The sequence below is a fragment of the Mesoplodon densirostris genome, chromosome 9 (assembly GCF_025265405.1).
Source record: "Mesoplodon densirostris isolate mMesDen1 chromosome 9, mMesDen1 primary haplotype, whole genome shotgun sequence".
Lineage (NCBI taxonomy): Eukaryota > Metazoa > Chordata > Mammalia > Artiodactyla > Ziphiidae > Mesoplodon > Mesoplodon densirostris.
Window position 1 is genome coordinate 65851183 of NC_082669.1, and position 21962 is coordinate 65873144.

At 40.4% G+C, this 21962-nt stretch overlaps 1 protein-coding gene across 5 annotated transcripts in view; it reads left to right on the forward strand.

Annotated features, from left to right (window-relative positions):
* The window catches only part of CREB5 (cAMP responsive element binding protein 5), a 412989-nt gene that overhangs the window by 77743 nt on the left and 313284 nt on the right, over positions 1–21962 (forward strand). For all 5 annotated transcript variants that reach the window (XM_060108880.1, XM_060108882.1, XM_060108884.1 and 2 more), the window contains exons 3-4: positions 4144–4237; positions 17434–17555. In XM_060108880.1, the coding sequence (XP_059964863.1) occupies positions 4144–4237; positions 17434–17555 (216 nt within the window). The remainder of the gene's footprint in view (positions 1–4143; positions 4238–17433; positions 17556–21962) is intronic.

Below are 21962 nucleotides of genomic sequence, written 5' to 3' on the forward strand. Positions count from 1 at the left end.
GCAGTAGAGAAAATTATTTTGAATTTCAACTATATTTTGGCAAGCTTGTCTTGGAGGTCCTTTTGAAATAGGAAACACTGGGAAGACACAGATAGGTTGAAGTACTGGGAAAAGTTCTGCTAGACCAGGACTCTCCATTGTGAATGCAGAAAATTGCCTTATCTAAGTTAAAACTGATTTCCACTTAGTTTCCTTAAGGAGGAGTCTCAATAGCCAGAAAGAATCCAATAACTTGAGCAGTTTGCTTTGCTGTGGCTGTAAAAATGTGACATTAAGTTTTATTCAATTTGAGTCACTCAGCACATTTTTGAGGGTCCTGCTCTGTGCATAAAACACATGTATCCCTGCCTTCACGGAACTTCTAGCCTAGGCATTACATTTGGAACCACATAAGCAATTCATCAATTAATTAATGAATTGCAATTTTCCATGAAGGAAGAGCACAGGCCACCCTGAAGACTATCATAGGGGGATTTACTTTACTTGGGGAAGATAATGGGGGTGTCTCTGTGGAAGGGGCATTTAAGGGAAAGGGATCCTCAAGAGACTTAGCAAAGGCCAGAGAGGGTTCATGGCAAGTTAGGGTTCCAGGTGAGTCCAGGATTGTGAATGATGGTAGAGGAGAGCCTTTAAGAAAGGGGTATTTAGCCACATCCAGCATTTGGATAAGTCAGAGAGAAAAGAAGTGTACAGAGGACATTGGACTATGTGGCAGAATTTCCCAAGCTTGGCACTACCAATATTTGGGGCTGAATAATTCTTTGTTGTGTATGTGTGGGGGGCTTCCCTGTGCATTATAGGATGCTTAGCAGCATCCCTGACCTCTATCTGTTAGATCCCAGTAGCGCTCCCCAGTTGTGAAAACCAGAAATGTTTCCAGGCATTACTAAATGTCCCCTTGGGGGCCAAATTGCCCCCGGTTGAGAGTGACTGCCCAGTGACTTGCATTTTGGCTTTAGCCTTGTTTCTTTCTGGATCCCTTCCCTTTTGGGAATTGCCTACTTCTAAGTGATGCTCCCCCATTCTATTTTCGGTATTGCTATAAGCCATCTTTTCTCCTTTTTGGAATCAGGCAGGGTATAAATAAATAAATGCTACAGACGTGTGGTCACTGGTGTGAGACACTGCTAGAGCTGGCACAGCAAGAGGCCTGAGCAGGGGCTGTTGGGTTAGGCAGTTGGCTGTTTGCCGGCGACCTATGAGAGAGGAGTTGGGGTGGGGGCCAGATTGAGTGAGTGGGTGGTGAGGAAGTGGAGGTGGCCAGCATAGAGGAGCCTTTCAAGAGTGCTAGGGAGTGACGGGAAGCAGAGTGATATAATGGTAGCCTGAGAAGGAAGCAGCTTGAGAAAAGGTTTTTTTTTTTTTTTAACATCTTTATTGGAGTATCATTGCTTTACAGTGGTGTGTTAGTTTCTGCTTTATAACAAAGTGAATCAGCTATACGTATACATATATCAAGTCAAGGCTCGCCAGGCTGGATTTAGTCAAGGGCAAGGAGGAGTGAGCATGCTGGCTTGAAGGACCACAGCTGGAATGCCCTTCCCCAGACTGTAGGGGTGTAGAGGATCCTGTGGAGGTCGGGGGGGGGGGCGATGCTCATTCCTCAGAGACAGGAGGGAATGGAAATAGGACCTATGAAGTTAATGTAAATTCTGAGATGGAGGTGATAATAAATGTTGAAGGGGTGCATTTCAAATGACCTTGAACTTCAGTGAAGGAGCAGGTCATTTCCTTGAGAAGGCTGGGTGAACTGAGGAAAGGTTTGGAGAAACATGAAACTTGAGAATTTACATAGTTTCTTGGTTTTAAGGTAAAATTCCAAGCCTCTTCCTTCAACCCCCACTAAATTTAAATGTAAAGATATATCTAAAACTTGATGTCTCTATTTAATGTGGAAGTATTTCTTTTTCTTGATAAGCTATTATAAAAATATGAGCATCTTTCAATTGAAGAGATATTAGAATTGAGAAAATATGGTGGTTGGCCAGTGATTCCAAGGGTCTCCTGGTGGGGTGTTAGGGAATCAGTCCATCATGGCATTTACTTGAGCGATGTTCCATAGCCTGGGACCTGCATGGAGAAGAAAGGATGGCTGGGAATTGGAAAGGGGAGTAAATATGAATTATGAGTGCTTGCACTGTGTTGGAGGTGATGGATGGATTCCCCTCCCACCCCCTTTTCCCCTCATTGGAAAGAACCTTGGCTCTATTAGGAATGGCCTATAATACCTGGGAGGGAGGGAGTGTGTGTGTGTGTGTGTGTGTGTGTGTGTGTGCGCGCGCGCGCGCGCGCGCGCGTGTGTGTGTGCGCGCGCGCGTGTGTGTGTGTGTGTGTGTTACGGCTCCTTATAAGTTAGCTTTGTCCCAAAAGTGAGGAGAAACAAGCTTCTCTTGCTCTTTCTGATCTCACAAAGTCCAATGTTAATTTCACTGTTCCTTTGTCCTCTGCATTTACCTTGTTTTAAGTTCCAGTGGTCTCTCTCAGCTCTGTATCTATTGCAGACTGTACATTTTGGTTATTTACAATTTTCTATTTTCCTACCTAATTAAAAAAAAATCACAGATATCCTATATTGTCTTATTTGGAAGGTAATTATAATTAATATGAGATATCATGGAGATTATTAGTAGTATATAATAAGTATTCTTCTTTATATTCTATTTTAGGTTATTATTTTATGGAGCCAAAAATGGCTAACAAAATGGCTGCAAATGAAGGATATTCCCATGTTGTTTTTTGGTATATATTACAGAAAAGAATTATAATAAGGCTTTTGACAGAAAGACTAAGAAATTTAACCTATGTGTCTAAGCCACACATGGTAGTGTCACTTATTTGATGCAGTCATTCTACTATAGTGTTATAGAGGACCAGATGATCCTGCAGGAAAAACCTACACGTCATGAAGACTTCTGTGTATTCAGAAATCTGGCATTATCACCATGTGTTGCAACTTCTGTACTCTCCAATTTATGTTATACAAATGACAAAGAAATAAGTGATATTTATTTGAAGAACTACTTTTAGAATATTCCAAAGGATTTAGCCCAGTGAATCCCCTCATTCCCGTGAATACAAATTATACTGTTTGCAGAAAAGATTTCTACCTTAATATACAATGGTAATTGAAATTTATAATGGCTATCCTGAGGAGCTGGGACGCTCTGAGAGATTTTCTAGATTGTCAAAGATTCGGAAATATTCAGCAGACTTCATTGTCTTTTGTTGAATTTTCATTTGACTTTGATAAAGCAGATACCCTGTTAAGTTCAGTTATTAAAACATACCAGTCTGAGTCAGGATAGGCTAGGATCTGCTACAATAACAAATTAGTTCAAAGCTTCAATGACTTGACACAACAAAGGCTTATTTCAGTTTCCCAAGCATACATTTCAGTTATAGATTGGCAGGATATTTTTCATAATCCTTCAGAATTCAGAGATGCTCTTCATAATTCTTCAGAGATTTAGGATGATCGAGGGGCCACTATTTCTTGTATTGTGAACCTCTTTGCTAAAAGGGAGAGGGTCTTGCCCCAAGAAATAGATGCTCACATCTGGGTGACATGTCACTTCCATTCATGACTCAATGGGTAGAACTACTCACATGGCCCCACCCAATCACAAGAGAGGCAGGAAATCCAATTCCACCATATGACCAGAAGCCAGACAGCTGAAAATATTTGGGCGCAGCATTTTTGACAACCATAATATCATTCCCTGAAAATTAAAAATAAAGTGGTGGTTTACTACACTACATGGAGTATAGAACACTAAAAATAATTTGCTGTGTTACTATAAATCATATGTATAATTATAATTAATGAGATAATCAGTGTGCAAGGTCTTCATAAACAGAAACATACTATGCAAATGTCATGGGGTACATCTTTAGATATATATGGCAAATAATTAAGCGTGACATGTAGTTCTTTTCCAAAGTTTGACATGAATGCATATGTGCTTGCATCAAATAATTTGTCATTTTACTTACCATGCTTTCACACTTTTTCAGAATGAATTTTTTGTTTTCCTTGTCACATTTGCAGTGCTGAATGAATCTTTTTCTCTATGATGGTAAAATACATATTACAAAACTGAATGGCTCCTCTCCCCTCTCCCTTTTTTTCTATTTGTCTGACAGCGCTTCCCAACAGAGGACCATCTGATGATTCATAGGCACAAGCATGAAATGACTTTGAAGTTTCCCTCAATAAAAACAGACAATATGTTATCAGGTAAGGAGCCATCAGGCAAAGACGCTTTGGGTGATCAGATCAGCCTCATGTGAGATACTTGTTCTACAGAATAGGATGATTTCCACTGGCAAATTCTACACCTTGAAAATTTATATTTCTAAAGTATAGCTGAGGCTTAAAATAATGGTAAGCAGGAATGTAATCCACTAATGTAGTGTTCACTCAAATAATTGGAGAGCTATGACTTCTTGTTTTCTGGAATGTGAAATATTTATTACTATGAAACTTGGCTCCATATAAGGATTTTTTAACATCACATACCTGTAATTACTCAAGCAACAGATATTAATTGAGCATCTGTAATGCACACTGCACTGTTCTGAGTGCCGTGGAGGTGCGAAGATTGATATGATTACTGTTTTCGAGGACATCACAATGTGTGTGTGAAAACTTAGCTAAAATAGAGGACTGTCCATGATATATATCAACTGAGCATTGTAAGGAAAAATGCTGTGTGACTTTAGCAGAAGGAGCTCTCTTTCTGGACTGAGCTGGTCAGTGAAGGTTTCCTTAAGAAACGGTACCGGCTTCATAATTGGGAAATTAAATAAGATAATGTGTGGAAATACAAGTGCTCAGCGAATGTGATCATAAATAAATAATAATGATAATCCATCCATTAATTTCCATTCTGTCCCATCTTGAGAGGTAGTGTGGTAAATTAGAAAGAGTGCAAGGAGTGAGGAAACTTGAACTCTAGCCTGGCCAGATGACCTTGAGCAAGTTGGTAAACACTTCTGGGCTTCAGTTTCTTTTTCCATTAAATGGGAATGATTTTATCTGCCCAGTCTATTTCACAGGCTTATTGTGATCCAATGAAAGCATGTAAGTGCAAGAGTTTCATAAACCCTAGCAGGGCAATTGAAGCATTTCCTGTTGCCCTTCTCAGGCTAGAAATATTTCACTCAAGCCACTGTCTCCCTGGCATCGTGAAAGAAATAATACGCCCATGAACATGTTTTAAATGACATCACAAGAGAAACTGACTGCACAGGCAAAACTGACTCGTATAATTGAGGATTTCTATGGCACTTAAATTTTACAAGTATTTTATTATCACTCTTATTAGTAAATACCCTAAGAGTTTTTTCAGACAGGTTATTATTACAACCCACATTTTACAGATAGAGATGGAGGGGCATGGGAGAGGGAGCAGCTTTCCCAAACTCACCAACAGGGCAAAAAAATAGGGCCCTTGATCCTGCAGTCCTAACCCTCTGACTTGCACCAGCTACTGCTTTGTCAGGCTTCATCAGTTTATATATATGATCAAATACTCCCAGTGACGGGACTGTCCACGCGTCTTCACTGTCTGGCCTGTGACTTGTTAATGGTGCAGATGGGCTGTCATTTGCAAGACTCTCGTGTTCAAAGGCAGCTTCTTCCCTTCCTTCCTCTACCACCTCTCTCTCAGCCTGTTTGTTTTTATTGAACTAGATGGCTCTTCAGAAATAACTTTATCTTTCCTTAAGTCTAGAAACAGAGATGCAGAAACTCAAATTTCTAAGAATTATGAAAGCCTAGAAGGGTTAGGAAGGGTGTTCTGTTCTTTTGTTTTTATCATTTATTATGTTCTATAGAGTCACATGTGGTGTAACCTTATAGTTTAACAATGAACATGTATAGGAAAGTAGCAAGACTCTAGACTTTGGAATTCCCAATATTTCAAGTAATAAGTTCACCCTTTATTTCTCCCAAACAGGATCCCTAAAATAGGGTGCCTGGGGGTAGGGGGGTGGGAGGTGAGTGTGAAGGAGTGGTGATTATGTGACGATATTATCACTATAGAGGTAAGTACCAGCGTAGTATCTCTCAGGTAGACTGCTGGGAGGGCCCTACAGGGAGCCCCATCCAAAGGTCTGAAGAAAAGTAGCTAAAGATGTGGGAACATTTCTATAGATTTCCTATAGGTTTTTGATGAAACTCTTGAAACTTTTCAGTAGTTCTTATCAGATTCTTATTAATTTGTTATGTCAAACTCAGAATAAGAAAATGAAGGGAGAAATAAATGAGGAAAAACAGCATGAATAATATAAGGGCATATTTTCTTTTGCTTTCTCAGGTTTTATATTGAAGCTGGTATGAGGCCATTTCATACTCCCAATGAAATTAAGTGCTAAATTTTTTAAACCATTTTTTAATTGAAGGATAGTTGATTAACAGTGTTGTGCTAATTTCTGCTGTGCAGCAGAGGGACCCAGTTATACACAGATATACATTCTTTTTTTAAAAATATTCTTTTCCATTATGGTTTATCCCAGGAGATTGGATATAGTTCCCTGTGCTAAATTTTTAAACTTGCTACGCACTCTGCATGTTTGTAGTCTCGTAGAAATTTCTTTTTTTTTTTTTTTTTTTTTTTTTTTTGCGGTATGTGGGCCTCTCACTGTTGTGGCCTCTCCCGTTGCGGAGCACAGGCTCCGGATGCGCAGGCCCAGCGGCCATGGCTCACGGGCCCAGCCGCTCCGCGGCATATGGGATCCTCCCAGACCGGGGCACGAACCCGTATCCCCTGCATCGGCAGGCGGACTCTTAACCACTGCGCCACCAGGGAGGCCCTCGTAGAAATTTCTTGCTGGAACAGAATACAGAGCTATCCAGTCCAGCTCCAGGGGCTGAGGTGTCAACTACATGTCATATGCCAATGTTGTCTACACTGAATTGTAATATGCTATTTACTGAGTATTTGTGCTTTGCATTTTTTTTCCAGGAAAGTCTTTAGAATATATTTATCTCAAACATCATTTCAGTTTTAGCATATTAGATTGTGATTGTCAATATGACTGAAGTTTTATTTGTCTGTATTTTTTTTGTATTTTTTGTTTGTCTGTATTTGTCTGTATAATTTACTCAGATTTGAACTTACCAAAAGCTTCAGAATCTGCTTTTATTAAAAATATGTTCATTAGAATTTTATTTCTTAATGTACCTCAAACCTATTTTGTGGCCTCTCATGAAGATGAATAATTTTGTACAGCTCAAAATATAATAACAATAAAAATAAAAATAGTATAAATCAAATCTTAAATCAGCAAGCCTCATCAGGGCAAAAATGTTCAAGGCTATTTCTTTTTCAAGCAATATTTTTTTTAAGCAATATTCAATTACCCAAAATTTCATTTCAGATGAATTGGAGTTCAACATATATTAAGGAGATAAAGTATAGTAGGTATGTTTATTACTAATTTCAGGGTATCTAGCTAACCTTAATTTTGGAAAATCACTTCATCCTTCTTTAATTGCAAATATTATAGTTAGGGAAGTTATTAATATATCACACATATACATTTGAAGGGTAAATGTCTAAAGAGTTGTAAGATCTGAAATAATTTTATAGCTTTGCCATAAAGTCCATTTTATTTAAGCCAGGTAGAATTTATTATTCAAAATGACTGTAAATAATCTTTGATGTGCCACAAAGCAGGATAATAAAAGTGACGGTCATGGTGTTTTATTAACATGAGTCTGCTCTTACTGATAGACAGTAAACATAAAACCTCTCCTTCTAAAGGGACAGTACATGTCCCTAGTAAGGACATGAATAGGGGTGGTGGTGTTGGATTCTGAGGGCAAAGACTTCCATTCCCTCCCACCTTGGTCCTTCCATCCTTATTTGGGCTATGTGGTACATTTCCAGTGTCCTGATGTGACGAGGGGCATGAACCTTTCCCTTGAACTGTTCTCCATCTGATAGAAAATAATTTCATGGTGAGGGAAGTTGTGATAGCAAAGGTTTTTAGGTGCCAGGTTTGAAATGAGAATCCATTGAAGACAGTATACTTCCACATACAGGTTGCAAAATTACCAGCTACCACATGACACCAGATCTGTTTGGCTTGCAAATTATGATCAAATTTCAGTATTAGAGACAAAGAGGATGGTGTTTGGGTCTATTTTAATGGTATTATGTCTAGGTATCCAGAACTTCCTAAATCTTACCCTATCAAATATCCCCACCCCCACTTCTTTACAGGGTTCCCAGGGTCTGTACAGGGAAAAAAAAAAAAAAAACAGAATAGGAATCAAAGTACAACTTTGTAGTTGAACAAATAATAAGCAAATAATATGCTAAATGAGAACTCTGTGAGTGTATGTTGTGTGTTGGGGGAATATGGTAGAAATATTGACCTAGAAGATGACTGATTTTGCTTCATGAAAGGGAAGATGAAGTTCAATAGTACTGCAAACCTTTCCCAAAAGATAAAACCTGATCCACACTCAGGTGGGAAACCTGAGAAAGAGACAGGGGACCGTGCCTTTAAATGCCTAGTCAGTTCCCTCACCAGACATCACAGCCCGATTAATGCTGCAGGCAACTGGGCTGTGCTTGGAGAGAAGTTAGGACAGGCACCAGCTGAGGTGTGGGAAGAGGGTCTGAAGTTGCCCCTTCATCACCATTCATTTAGTCAACAAACATTTAATGAGTGCCTGCAGGGATCCTATTGTGCTGAGTGCTGGGGATGTGGCATTGAACCAGACAGATGAGGTCCCTCTTCTATGGAACTGATTATATGTTGTTGGGGGTAGGGAGGAAGAGAGATAATAGACAAAAAACCAAAAACCAAACAAAACCAAAAATCCCCAGATAAATAAACAAGAAAGTATCAGTTAGGGAGAAGTGTTCTGATGAAGATAAAACATGATAATGTGACATCAGCGGCCAGCAGGCTGCTCAAGGGAGGTCAGGAAAGGCCTCTTCTAGATGAATGGCATTTCAGAGACCTGATGTTCAGCACTCCAGGCTCAGGGGTTCTTTCTCCCTGACCTCTGAATATGGTGGGGCTGGAAGTGGTAAAACCCCAAGACCAGATGTGGTGCAGCTGACGGCATCTTGCGCTGACACAAGGAAGAGAGGCAAGAGAGACTGGCTTCCTCATCCCATCTTCCTTATCACCGTCTGATACAGACCATCTAATATACATGACAATACAGTCCTTCAGAGCCCAACTGAGACCTGGATTAGGTCTAGAAGTAGGGCCTATCTCTAGTTCCACACTCTAAACCTAATACTTACTGTGGAGAAAGCAAAATGTTTTCAATGAAGTAGAACTTTTGTCTCCAAGAGATTGTTGGTGATCAACCAGAGAATCTCAGAACCCGAATCCATTGCTCATGGCTCTTTGCTATAAACCCTACTTAATAATCCAAGAGCATTTTTTTTTTTTTTTTTTTTTTTGCGGTGCGCTGGCCTCTCACTGTTGTGGCCTCTCCCATTGCGGAGCACAGGCTCTGGATGCGCAGGCTCAGCGGCCATGGTTCACGGGCCCAGCCGCTCCGCGGCATGTGGGATCCTCCCAGACCAGGACACAAACCCGTGTCCCCTGCATCGGCAGGCGGACTCTCAACCACTGCGCCACCAGGGAAGCCCCTCCAAGAGCATTTTAAGGGAGGAGCCAGAGGAAAGGTGACGTATCTCACTCCAGATTCTTTTTGGAATGAACTGGGATATAAAAAGTAAATAAATCTCTGTCTCTGTCTCTCTGTCTCTCTGTCTCTCTGTCTCTCTCTTGCACACACACACACACACACATACACATGTGCGTCCCATACTTAGCTTCTTTCTCTTCCATTGATGGTAAAGTTACATAGTGACTTCTCACTTTGGAAATTAATTAGATCTTTATGGAACAGAGGGTGGTGGAGATGGCTTGCACCAGAGGGCAGCATGATAATAGCAATAGCTACCATTTATTGCCTTATCTTATGCCTGTAACGTGCCCCCTGCTTTATATACATTGTCATTTAATCCTGGCCACTTTTTTTTCATATGAGTAAACAAGATCAAGAGGGTAAGCAATTTGTCCAAAGTCCCTATCTGTCTATAATTTTCTCACTGTACACATAGATTTGGTGAGGTATACATATTATTTTTAGTAGTTTTGGCCTTAGATTTATGTTTGGATATAAATCTATGAACTGCTTCTTCTTATATTATTGACTTATCCCTTCAATAGTCATCAAATGGAGAGACTAGTCAAACATTTTTAGGAGATTGTAGCAACACATACGAACCTTCAAGTTGCGAACTTTCAAAGATGCAAACGTTCGTTAGCGTGTCCAGTCACATAAGTTAGTTCACGTTGTCATGTGAGTGCATGTGGTTGTGCTTTTGTGTAGTTTACTGTGTTTGTTTGTTTTTATGTATTATTTGTATGAAAAGTATTATAAACCTATTACGGTACAGTACAATATATCCAACTGTGTTAGTTGGGTACCTAGGCTAATTCTGTTGGACTTATACGAACGCACTTTTGGCACAGAGCTCTTTTGTATGTAGGGACTTACTGCATTGGCATTTGGACATGTCAGCTTCTCATTCATGTTTTTAGTTGGTCAAGCAAAATAGAATTTTGAAAATTCACCTGAATACGTCAAAGGCCTTGATCTACAGTCTTCCTTTATATATGAAAAACTGGCTTCCAGTCTGTTTAATCTGGAAACCAATCCCTTTTGACAAAGAGTATAGTAGAACTCAGGCAATGAGTGACTAAGTGGAAACATTAAGCTTTAGCTTCCACTATTCAGGGCCAATTTTGATCCCTTTGTTCACGTGGCCAGCAGAGACATGGTTTCACAGTGTTAATAACCCTTTTTACCAGCTCAGCTCCTCTAAAGTGAAATAAAGTTGTGGCTTAATTGCTGTTGGAACACTTAGGGGTAAGCCATGGCTGATAGTGAGTATGTAGGTGTGGAAAGTATACTTGAATTATTTAAATCTATATCTATGTCTTCTGGAGCCATGTGTTGTAAGAGATGCCTTTATCGGAGCATTTTCTAGTTGACTCACAGCCTCTCTAAGGGTATCTAGTCTACCAGCTCTCCACCTTGAAATAAGTGGATTCCAGCATGTGATTCAAGAGTGTGAGAGTGTGTCTCACTGACCTGGATCACCCCAGTCCGGGTCAATTTTTAAGCATCCCACAGCTATTGTTTAAAAACCAGAGTTACCTTGGTTTGTCCCATGGTAACACTGCCTCTTGGGACAGATGTAGGGAAATAGTTATGTCAGTGTTACTGAAAGGACCCTAGTGCTCCTACTGTATATTCACACTCAATAAAAGGCACATTTATTGCAAAGAAGCCTGTCTAGAATTCCTCGGAATTCTGTCAGTTGTTACTGATTTTTACTCTTATAAAGGATTATGCATTTTAAAATTCATTTAATGTAAACTCAATTAGGACTTTATTAAAATTCAGATAAGGTATAAGAATATTTTAAAGAAAGCATTTGCTGAAAAATTCATGGGATAAATATGACTATAAAAAGAATATTAAAAGTCTCGAAGAGGGGCTTCCATGGTGGCGCAGTGGTTGAGAGTCCGCCTGCCGATGCAGGGGACACGGGTTCGTGCCCCGGTCCGGGAAGATCCCACATGCCGCGGAGCGGCTGGGCCCGTGAGCCATGGCCGCTGAGCCTGCGCATCCGGAGCCTGTGTTTCGCAACGGGAGAGGCCACAACAGTGAGAGGCCCGCGTACAGGAAAAAAAAGAAAAGAAAAAAAAAAGACTCGAAGAGAAATACCTTTTTTGAGAACCCCATCTCTTACTAAAATAGATAGGTTAATTCCAATACTTTTCTCTACTGATTTGAAAAGCGTTCTTGAGGAATTCCATTAAGCTACATTTTGTTGGCTGAAATTGAGTCATGTAAACAATAAAAATGCATTGACTTTTTAAAAATACCCTATAGGGCTTCCCTGGTGGCGTCGTGGTTGAGAGTCCGCCTGCCGATACAGGGGACACGGGTTCGTGCCCCGGTCCGGGAAGATCCCACATGCCGCGGAGCGGCTGGGCCCGTGAGCCATGGCCGCTGAGCCTGCGCGTCTGGAGCCTGTGCTCCGCAACAGCAGAGGCCACAACAGTGAGAGGCCCGCGTACCGCAAAAAAAAAAAAAAAAAAAAAAAATACCCTATAGTTAGAATGGTCACTAATTCAAACTGATCTTTCTTATAACTGGTCTGAATTAGTGAGGCTTTTATAGTATCAATTTAATACAAAATGATGTAAAATTACTTGATAGAGTCTTTTAGTAATACTGTAGCTGAGACTATCAGACCAATAGGAAAAAAATTTTGCTTAGGGGACTCATATTTTTCTCCTCTGGTATAAGATGGGAAGTCTGCTTTTCCTTTTTTTTTTTTTAATTGATGGCTTGTCACCTTGCCTTTTTTTTTTTCCCCATTGAGGAAAATGAAATATAGACAAACATATAACTCAAACACAGCTCTGAAACCGAATAAGGTAGCAACCTATTATTAAATGTAGAACAGACTAAACACTTTTTAACAGAAGAATCAGGTTTCATGCTTTAGCTTTGTGCTTGTCATTTAGGCTTTGGAATAATCATACTTGCTGGGACTGAAGCACTTGATGGTAGACAGACTATGAACTGATTGGAAAACTTAGTGAGATGCTTTTTTTCCTAGTAGTCCTAACCATATACTTGTGGTCCTTCCCAGATGTAATGTGATACAGGATTTCCTATCATAGAAATGATGGGTGAATTCCTAACTCATAATGCCAAGTTTGTGCCACTCTTCTGGGCAGATATGCAAGTAGAGCCTCTGCATGGCACATGTCCTCTACCTAGCTATTTACAGAGGCAGTGATTTTATGAAAAGATGCTCCTGTTTTCAAGAAACAGGCTCATCATTTCAGGAAGGGAACAAGATGTTGAAATATGACCAACTTTTCAAAATATGACCAACTTTTCAAAAGGTATTTTATCCCTTTTGGTGCAAATCTTTCATGTCCGATTGGTAAAGAAATCCCCAACAACGCTTGAGAGGAGTACAGGCAGGTAAGATTTATCACTTGCACTGGCCCTGGGTGTCTAGGTCTCCTGAGAACCTGGTGTGCTCTTTGCAGACTGTGAGAAGGTAGCATGCAGGCATTTCTGCAGCGCCAGTGCAGACTTACAAAGGTAACAAAAAAATACTTTCAACTCGGGTAAAGTTCAGACTCAAAAGCTATTAACTTTTTGTTTAGTTTGAGATGTGGGGTTGTCTTCTCTCATTCAGATGGACCTCACTGGAGTGGAAGCACTAAAAGAAAGGGGAGCAGAAGTCCTTAAACAGTCATCTCAGCTCTGAGTTCCCACTGGAACCAGTTCCTGTAAGACCTTGGAGTGTGGCCTGTCACTACGGAACACACCTTAGATATTATCCCCTAGTAGAGCATCGGCCACTGTTATTCAGGACATAGAAATTGCTGCTGCTGTAGCTAACTGGTACATGCTCTTGGTTCTAAATAAGGTGTAGATTACAAGAATTTTAACTTATGACCATGGATATTACCCACTTACTTCTGGTCTAATTTCAGCTGGAATAGTTATTTGACAAGGCATTCATGTGGCTGAGAAACTCTGCCTCTTTTATTTAAGCAGCTGATAGATTTAGCTGTCCCCCTTTTGAAGATTTGCACATTTCCTGGCTTACTTGGAACTTGTACCATGTGGGATCAAAGATGACTAGAGACCCTGTATTAATTCTAATAAATGTTAAAACAAAAGTTAAGCTCCATTTTCTGGTTCCTGTTGTAACTGGAAAGAATAGCTCATTCACAAGAAGAAAATGAATTAAATATTAGGACAGTGTGCTTTATCTATTCCAAATGTGGATACAGATTACAGTTTTGCTTTTCCCTCACTCTTTTTTTTTTTTTTTTTTTTTCTTTTTTTGCGGTACGCGGGCCTCTCACTGTTGTGGCCTCTCCCGTTGCGGAGCACAGGCTCCGGACGCGCAGGCTCAGCGGCCACGGCTCACGGGCCCAGCCGCTCCGCGGCATGTGGGATCCTCCCGGACCGGGGCACGAACCCGTGTCCCCTGCGTCGGCAGGCGGACTCTCAACCACTGCACCACCAGGGAAGCCCCTTCCCTCACTCTTATCATACAGCAAAGAAAGTCACGTTTGGTAACAACTCTGGGGCCTTCCTCTGAGTCTTTGTCTCTGGGGATAGGAGGGAACCAGCTGTCTTTACTGCCCATAGCTCCCCTTGTTCCATAGCTTTGTTTCCCTGTTGCTGCAGAGAGGCTCAGCATGATGGATGGTGCCATTACTGTCCTGTGCCGTGCTCCTTCAGCCTCCCTTTGCTGATGTATGTAGGTGCATGCTGGTATCTGGGAATAATTTTGCGTTAGAGGAGACAGAAAACATCTCTCAACTTTGCTTGGGGCTTGGGCCCCCAAATGCCAACCTGAATTCAATTTCATGGAGCATCTCATGAACATGTCTCAGAGTTCAGGTGTCTTATGGAGCCTCTAGGATTGCTATTCTCTCTACCTGGAATCATGGTCCTCAACTTGTAAATCTCCAACAAAGAAGCACAGAGGAATAAAAGGAAAATTAAAACCTGGCAAACTAAATTCCCATTGATGACAAGTGGTCTAATATTTCAGTTCTGTTATGTGATACTTTCTCAGGTTTTTTAGGCACAGAAATGTTCCTCTCAGATAGTGAGGAGTCTGTAGGCTTGTAATGCAGTTCTATTGTGTGAGGGATATAAATGATTCCAAGATATTTCAGAAGAACCAAGGATTGTTAGGAATGTCAATTACTTATACAATTAAGCAACTCCGTTACTAAATGGGGCCAAAGGCGAGTTTCAGTTTCCTCATAAGTAAAATGGAGGAAATAATTTTTACCTAATGTGGTTGGTGTGAAAATTAATGAGATGATGCATACAAAGCACTTAGCACTATGCCTGGCATGGACTAAGCATCCAATAAACGTATACACACGCGCACACACACACACACACCCTTAACACACGCACACGCACACACACCACACCCTTATATTTCCACTCTCATGTTTTGTCTATTTATACCTTCTGTTCATAAATCTCCTTTATCTATATATCTAGCCGTTACCTCTGGCCTAATTTCCAGTGTCTAACCAGTTGTTACTGATGTTCCTGTTCAACTATCCTTTACGTGGTCATATTTTCTTTGATCTACTAACAGTGACTTTTGAAGCGAACCTAGTTGTGGTGGTGATTTTAGGATTCACAGAATCATGTAGCTTTAGAACTTTATTTGAAAGATGATGAACCTGAAGTCCAGAGAATGTAGGTAATTTCCCCGAAACCACATGATTTTCTAATCTGGATTTCTGGGTTGTCAGTGTTGTCTTTTACACATGCACCAAAGACCTTTGGACCTGGGAGGAGAGTCTAGGCAAAGCATGGGATTTCGATTGAGAAGCGATTATGTCTGAAAGTAAGAGAGGACTTAATAGTGATGAGATGGTTACAAATTGTGTGACCCTGTGCATGGTACTTATTTCTCCTGTCCTAAAATAATATGCACCCTGCTTACCACATAGGATCTTGTGAGATCTATTAATAGATTCTAGACGATGTGGGAAAAAATGTAAACTGCAAAATGCTGCATAAATACTAATTTTATATTTTATAAGCCACAACATGTAACTACTATAGGTATATATTGGATACGTAGGCATATATGTGTATCTTAATAAATTAATTTTCTAATAAAACTATTTTCGGTGAAACCCAATCCTTCGCATATCTTTTATCTGTAATGTCCAATTTATGATCGTCTGTTGTAGGCTCTCTATGTACTGCAAAGAGAGCTCAGAATCTTGGGAGATTGGGCTAAGAATGGGAAAGAATGCAGATGGTATTTTGTTGACTGGAATCCAAATCAACCATTTGGGTACTTCTCAGGCAGTAAAGCTCTGTGCCCATAGGGTATCGGGAGACATTGCCTTAGAAGGGCTGATTAAATGGAGATATCAAGCCATTTCAGCTTCATGGGCATTAAGATATTCTTTGGATCTCAGTAGATAATTTACTGGAATTAATTACTCTTTTTATGACTTAGAAAAGTAAATAGGATTCTAGTTTCTTGCCATATAGGAATTTATAAAGAGAGTGCAGAAATTGCAAATTCATATCAACTTGAGGGCATTCTTCATTTGACTGGTGGTGATGGCTTAGAGGACTGTGCAGAAAGAGATTTGAGACTGAGTGTAGGTCAAGCTGGACAAGGGCCATAATCAATCTAGCAGTGTCTGCCACAGGCTCAGGTGGGAATAATGCATGTATATATATAATGGAAATAGCACCAAGCCCTTGGTTATAATCCTAGTGTTGCCACACCTACCTGGGAGACCTTGGACAAGACCCTTAATCACTCAGGCCTTCCATTTTCTTTGCTTGTAAAATGATTGGTGTGGCCAGACTTCCCCACTGGGAAGTGGTTTTCTCTGGTTCTTTTATCTTCTGTTTCTGTGAAAAAGGCAGTTTACACAGTTTTATTCATGTCCACTCGAGTGCACCTTTACAAGGAAGATGACTGTCCTTAATAATTACAAAGGTGTGATTCTACTCTGCTTACCTTATAGGATCTTGTGAGATCTAGATTCTAGAGAATGTGTGTGAAAATATTTCATAAACTGCAAATGCTGCATAAATATTAAGCCACAAATAGTGGTTTCAGATCCTCCAGTTTTTAAGTAGTAAGCTCTCCAGACCATCAAGAATATGAAAGAAATTCTATTCCTTTTAGAGAGTCTTCTCAAAACATTCTTCTGGCTACAGCAAAAGGAAAATAAAATTAATAATTATATTTTTAAGGGATGGAAGCTGAATGTGTTTGACTTGGAACCTTTCATCATCCTCTGTGACTCTGAAAATGAGAAAAAGAATTGCTAATTTTTATTCTCCATTAAGAAAAAGGAATTGAATGCTTGTTTTTCTCTTTTTGTTTGATACAAACATTTATAATTTTTTTGTCCTCCCAGCCCCCTAAAATCAGGCTTAACATGGACTCTGTAGATATTTTTGGCCTTATTTTAGCTAAATCATTTTTTCCAGTTAAAAGAGAGTTATTCCACACCTTGCAATGTGTATTCAAACGATATGAACTCCAGAAAGTCAACTGTGGGATCTCCTCGCCTGAAGTTGTCCAGAGGGAGGCTTGGGAAGCCCTCCCATGCCACAGCCTTCTACACATCGTATTGCTCCTCTGGGCTTTATGGTTTTATTTTCTTCCATATTCTCATTTTATTTAAAGGGCTGGAAGATTATGGGTGGCCACTCGGCATCGTCATTAAGGCGAGGGGAGGGGATTAGTGAATTTATTAGCTCGTACTTGCCACTGACTTTTGAGGAAAAGGTCCCATTTATGATCACTCGGTCTCTGTTTTCAGATCAGACTCCAACCCCAACGAGATTCCTGAAGAACTGCGAGGAGGTGGGGCTCTTCAATGAGCTGGACTGTTCCCTCGAGCATGAGTTCAGGAAGGCTCAGGAGGAAGAGAGCAGCAAGCGGGTAGGTTTGCTTGGACGGACACCTGGGCAGGTGTCTCCTCTAGCACCTGCTAGAAACATGTGCATGGGAACCAGGTGGCACCGCAGGTTGTGCTGATGATGCTCTAAAACAGCACTTATCCATTTGCAAGTGTTTGATGGGTTTTTTTTTGAAAATGGATGAATCCCTGGTTGTGGTAGAATCCAAGGCTAGAAAAATCATGGGAAAAGCAGATTATCTGAAATATGAAATTGAAGCCAAAATAAAGTTACCTGATTCTTGACCTGAGTCAGAAAAACTCACATAATTGTTCTATTCAAAAGTTGTTGTTTTACTGTGCTAAATAATAGCAAGCTTTACATGGGTGGTGAGTGCAAAAGACAAGGGTCAAGGGGTAAGATGACAAGCGAAGGATTGTAGCAGTAGGAAAGTGGATTTCATCTGATTTTGGCCCAGGTTGTAACTGTCTGATTTCCATAATCTTCCTGGTATCTCTCCACCACGTTCATAATTCCTCCCTGGTCATATTATTGAACATCTGTTGTTGTTGGAACAAATAGGTTCACTGTAAGTGTGGATTATTTGTCCTTACAAATGTAGAAAAGTCACTTTACGAATCCCTCCAGAATATAGTCAGTTTTTATTGTAATGGTGTGTAAAGTGATTTAAAAATCACTTTACCAGATTAAGGAAAAGAAATAGAGTCACAACTAAATATGATAATGAAGCTTTTTGGTGTTTTTAAACTTTTTTGATAGACCATTGTTGAATGCCCACAATGTACTAAACAAAAAATTAGATACATCTCATGAACAGAGACTTAGACTGTGAAAGTTGGTTGAAAGGAAGCGCCGGCTACATCGTAATGGATTCTGAACTTCCAGCTGTTCCATCTGGAGAAGAAATTTTAAAAGGTTCTGATATTTCTCTAAGTGTTTCAAAACCTTTGAATCCTCCTCTATGTGAAATTATAATAATCCCCCTCCACCAGATTTTTCATGTCACATTCTCATATCAAAATAGCCATTCAGTCTGTACTGCTTTAGGAAAAATCCTGAAAATAGGTTACAAGAGGGGTTTAAAATCTCAGTCAACTCATTTGATTTATAATTAGTCATTCATACTTGACACGCCCCTACACCCGCCCAGTGAAGCGTCTTTTTTCTTTTTCAAAACAAACACTTATTTAGCACTTATTTGCCAGACACTGTTCTGAGCACTTGAAATTTTTAACTAAATAAAAAAGAAGGCATGCATTCTATATTTCATTGCAATAGAAATAGATTTTTTTAAAAACATAAAAATAGCAAGGGACAGAGGAACCACAAAGTCTAGTAAATTTCCTCTGGTTGAGTAATAAATTTAGCTTTGCTGATGGACGTGGCATATGTAGATGACTGAGGGATTAAGTTCATTCATTCCTTGAGATGTACTTGGTCTGTATCGTCTTCATTTCTGATAGAAGGGTTTTAATCGAAGTGTATACCCTTAATTTTCCCAAAGACATTTTCCAAGATTTAACAGTTTTAGGAAGCCCATGGTAGGGGGGCGGATTTAGACCTTCTCCTTTGCATAGTACTCATGATCTCCTATATGAAGCCCCATGGGAGGAAATTCTTGCAGATCTGAATTCCAGGAAATAGTTTGCTTCCCCTGAGGAACTGAAATATTTTCTCCTCGTGGACATGAGAATCCTGTAACCAGTTCTGTTTCTCTTTTTGCTTTGACTGCTTGTTAACGTGAAGCCAAGTTGACTGCTTAACTTTGAGAACTTTTTAGAACACGGTAATGAGCATTTTACTTCCCCCACGGACTTGATTTTCAGTTCCAGTTTATATTTCCTCTGGTCCCGATTTTTAATTTAAAAAAGCATTTTCATGCTACACATTTTCTGTGTGTGTGAGTTGCTTTTGATTCTTTGTGGGTTGAGTACAAATAATTAAATGTTAAAAATTAAAATAATTAGGCAAGCAAAGTTGAGGAGGACTATTGTCATTGTAGAAATAGTCCTTTTCTCTTTCACATGTTGCTCTTAGCAACACTAGTCATGTGATGACTTTGAGATGGGTATGTGGGTGGGGGACCCTGCAGCGAGCTTCCCCCATGGTTTTGGGGTGGGCCCCTCAGGAAACCAGTGTCTCACACCCCAAGTTCACTTGCACACACTAGAAGTTGGACAGCATTCAGACTGTTGAGGTATCCTCTTCCATTGCCTCATTCAAACCAGAGGACCATATCCAGCCTAGGTGACCATGACTACACAAGAGGACACCTTCTTGAGGCCTAATTCAGGATGACTCATCCAGTGGCCAAATAGGCTGTGTTGGTGGCTTCTGCCCTAGCATTTCCTTGGAAGCCACAGGATGGGGAAATGAGGAGTAGGAGATGCTCTCCAATCTGCCAACATACTTTTACACATCCCTTTGACCACATTACTCCAGCTCCAAACATCCCTGGCACACTACTACCCCCAGCTCCTACTTCATTTGTTTGTTCCTGCTTGAAATGTAGGAATACAGGTTCTTTTTTCAATGCATACCTTGTCATCATTAAGTTTTGTCTTCTTCTTCCCTTTTGCTCCACATTCAGATAACTATTCCTTTTTAATTCTAAGCTCCAACTCTCTTCTAATTTATTTTTCTCTGAGACTTTTAACAGAAGACTTGCATGAGTTCCCTCAACAAGTTTTAGTAAAGTGGGAGATGGATTCGTTTATCGGGAGAATTTGGTTAAAAAAGGTTTTTGCTTGAACTTTCTAAGTACTTTATACAGAAATGTTAGAAAGACTGGACTGGTCCTTCCCTCCACCTTTAAAATTCTAGCTGAAGTTTGGTCTAGAAAATTCTATCAAAGAGCAAATAGAGAATTGATCCTTGTTTAGCCCGTGTGGCTGTCTGTTGGGGAAAATTCTGTTCTACAGACTATATTTAATCCTGACACCCTTTTTCAAAAGCATCCCAATGTGTGTATAGAATGAGGACAGGCTAGAGGCAGGTAATGACCAATAGAAAAAGCCCCAATGTCTGTATCCATAGCATATATTTTATAGCAGATGACACATTCCGTAATTGCCTCAGTCTTCCACCTTAGTATAAACCCATAGCTTCAAAACTCTCTAATGAGAGATATTTTTTTTTTCCCTTGGAAAAGCATCCTTCACTAGCAGTATCACAAATCTCAACTTGCCTGTGGCTTAGAAGTCAGGCTAGTCCTGAAACAGATGAGAAACTTTTGTTCATCATTTATTCACGCAGTAAATATTTTTGAGGGCCCACCATGTGCCAGGCACTGTCCGAGGCATTGGTGACTATACCATGGACTAAAGCTGATTTTGAAACAAACAAACAAACAAAAAATCCCACCCTTCAGGTAGCTTACTTCTCATGGGCAAGACAAACAGTAAGCAAGTAAAAACAATAAAATGTATAATATGTCCAAAGGTGATAAGTACTATAGAGAAAAATATATAGCAGGGAAGAGGCACAGGGAGTGCTGGGGGTGGTCTGGGTGGGCATCACTGGTAAGCGGACATGCAGCCAAGACCTGAAGGAGGAGAAGGCTGACCCAGGTGCATACTGGGGAGGAGAGTGGGGAGAGCAGCGGGTGCAAAGCCCTGAGGCTGGAGGGCACTCTGTGGGCTGGAGGAACTGCAGAGAGCAAGGTACGTAGTGATGGAGAGAGTGGGCTGAGGGGCCCGTCCAGGAAGGCTGTGTAGGCTTCGGCTTTTATTCTGAGTGAGATGGAGAACTGTAGGACAGCTGTAAGCAGAGGTGTGATAGGATCTGACTTATATAGTAGAAAGTTTACTTGGCTGCCTAGTTGGAAGTAAACTGTTGGAGGGGAGTGGCAAAGTGAGACCAGGTAGGACGGTATTCAAACAATCTAGATTAAAAATGATGGCAGATTGGTCCAAGGTACAGATGGAGGGGGTGGTTAGTTTCTGGATCTAATTTGAAGACAGAGCCAACAGGAATTGCTGATGGATTACATCTGGGGAGTAAGAGGTGAACTTCAGGATGAACCCAGGTTTTTGACCTCTGCAACTGAAAGGATGGAGCTGTCTGTGGGAGGAACAGGTTTGAGGGGAAAATTGAGGAGATTTTTGCAGACTTGTTAAGTGGAAACATCTAATGGGCAAATGATATATAGGTATGTAATACAGGACCTGTCTGAAGATGTAAACTGGGGGGTCATTGGCATGTAGGTGGTGTTTAAATACATGAGATTCAATGAAATGACCTGGGCCAGGAGTGAATGGAAATGAGGTAGAGAAGAGGTCTGAGCAGGGAACATGACAGAGTCCTCCATCCTAAGACAGAGGCTTCAAGTCTCCTCAGTGGGCAGAGGTGATACAGAAGACCACGAGGCATAAAGAGTCAAGTCAAGTATGGGAACCCTAGCAGTAATACTGAATGGACTCCAGTAACT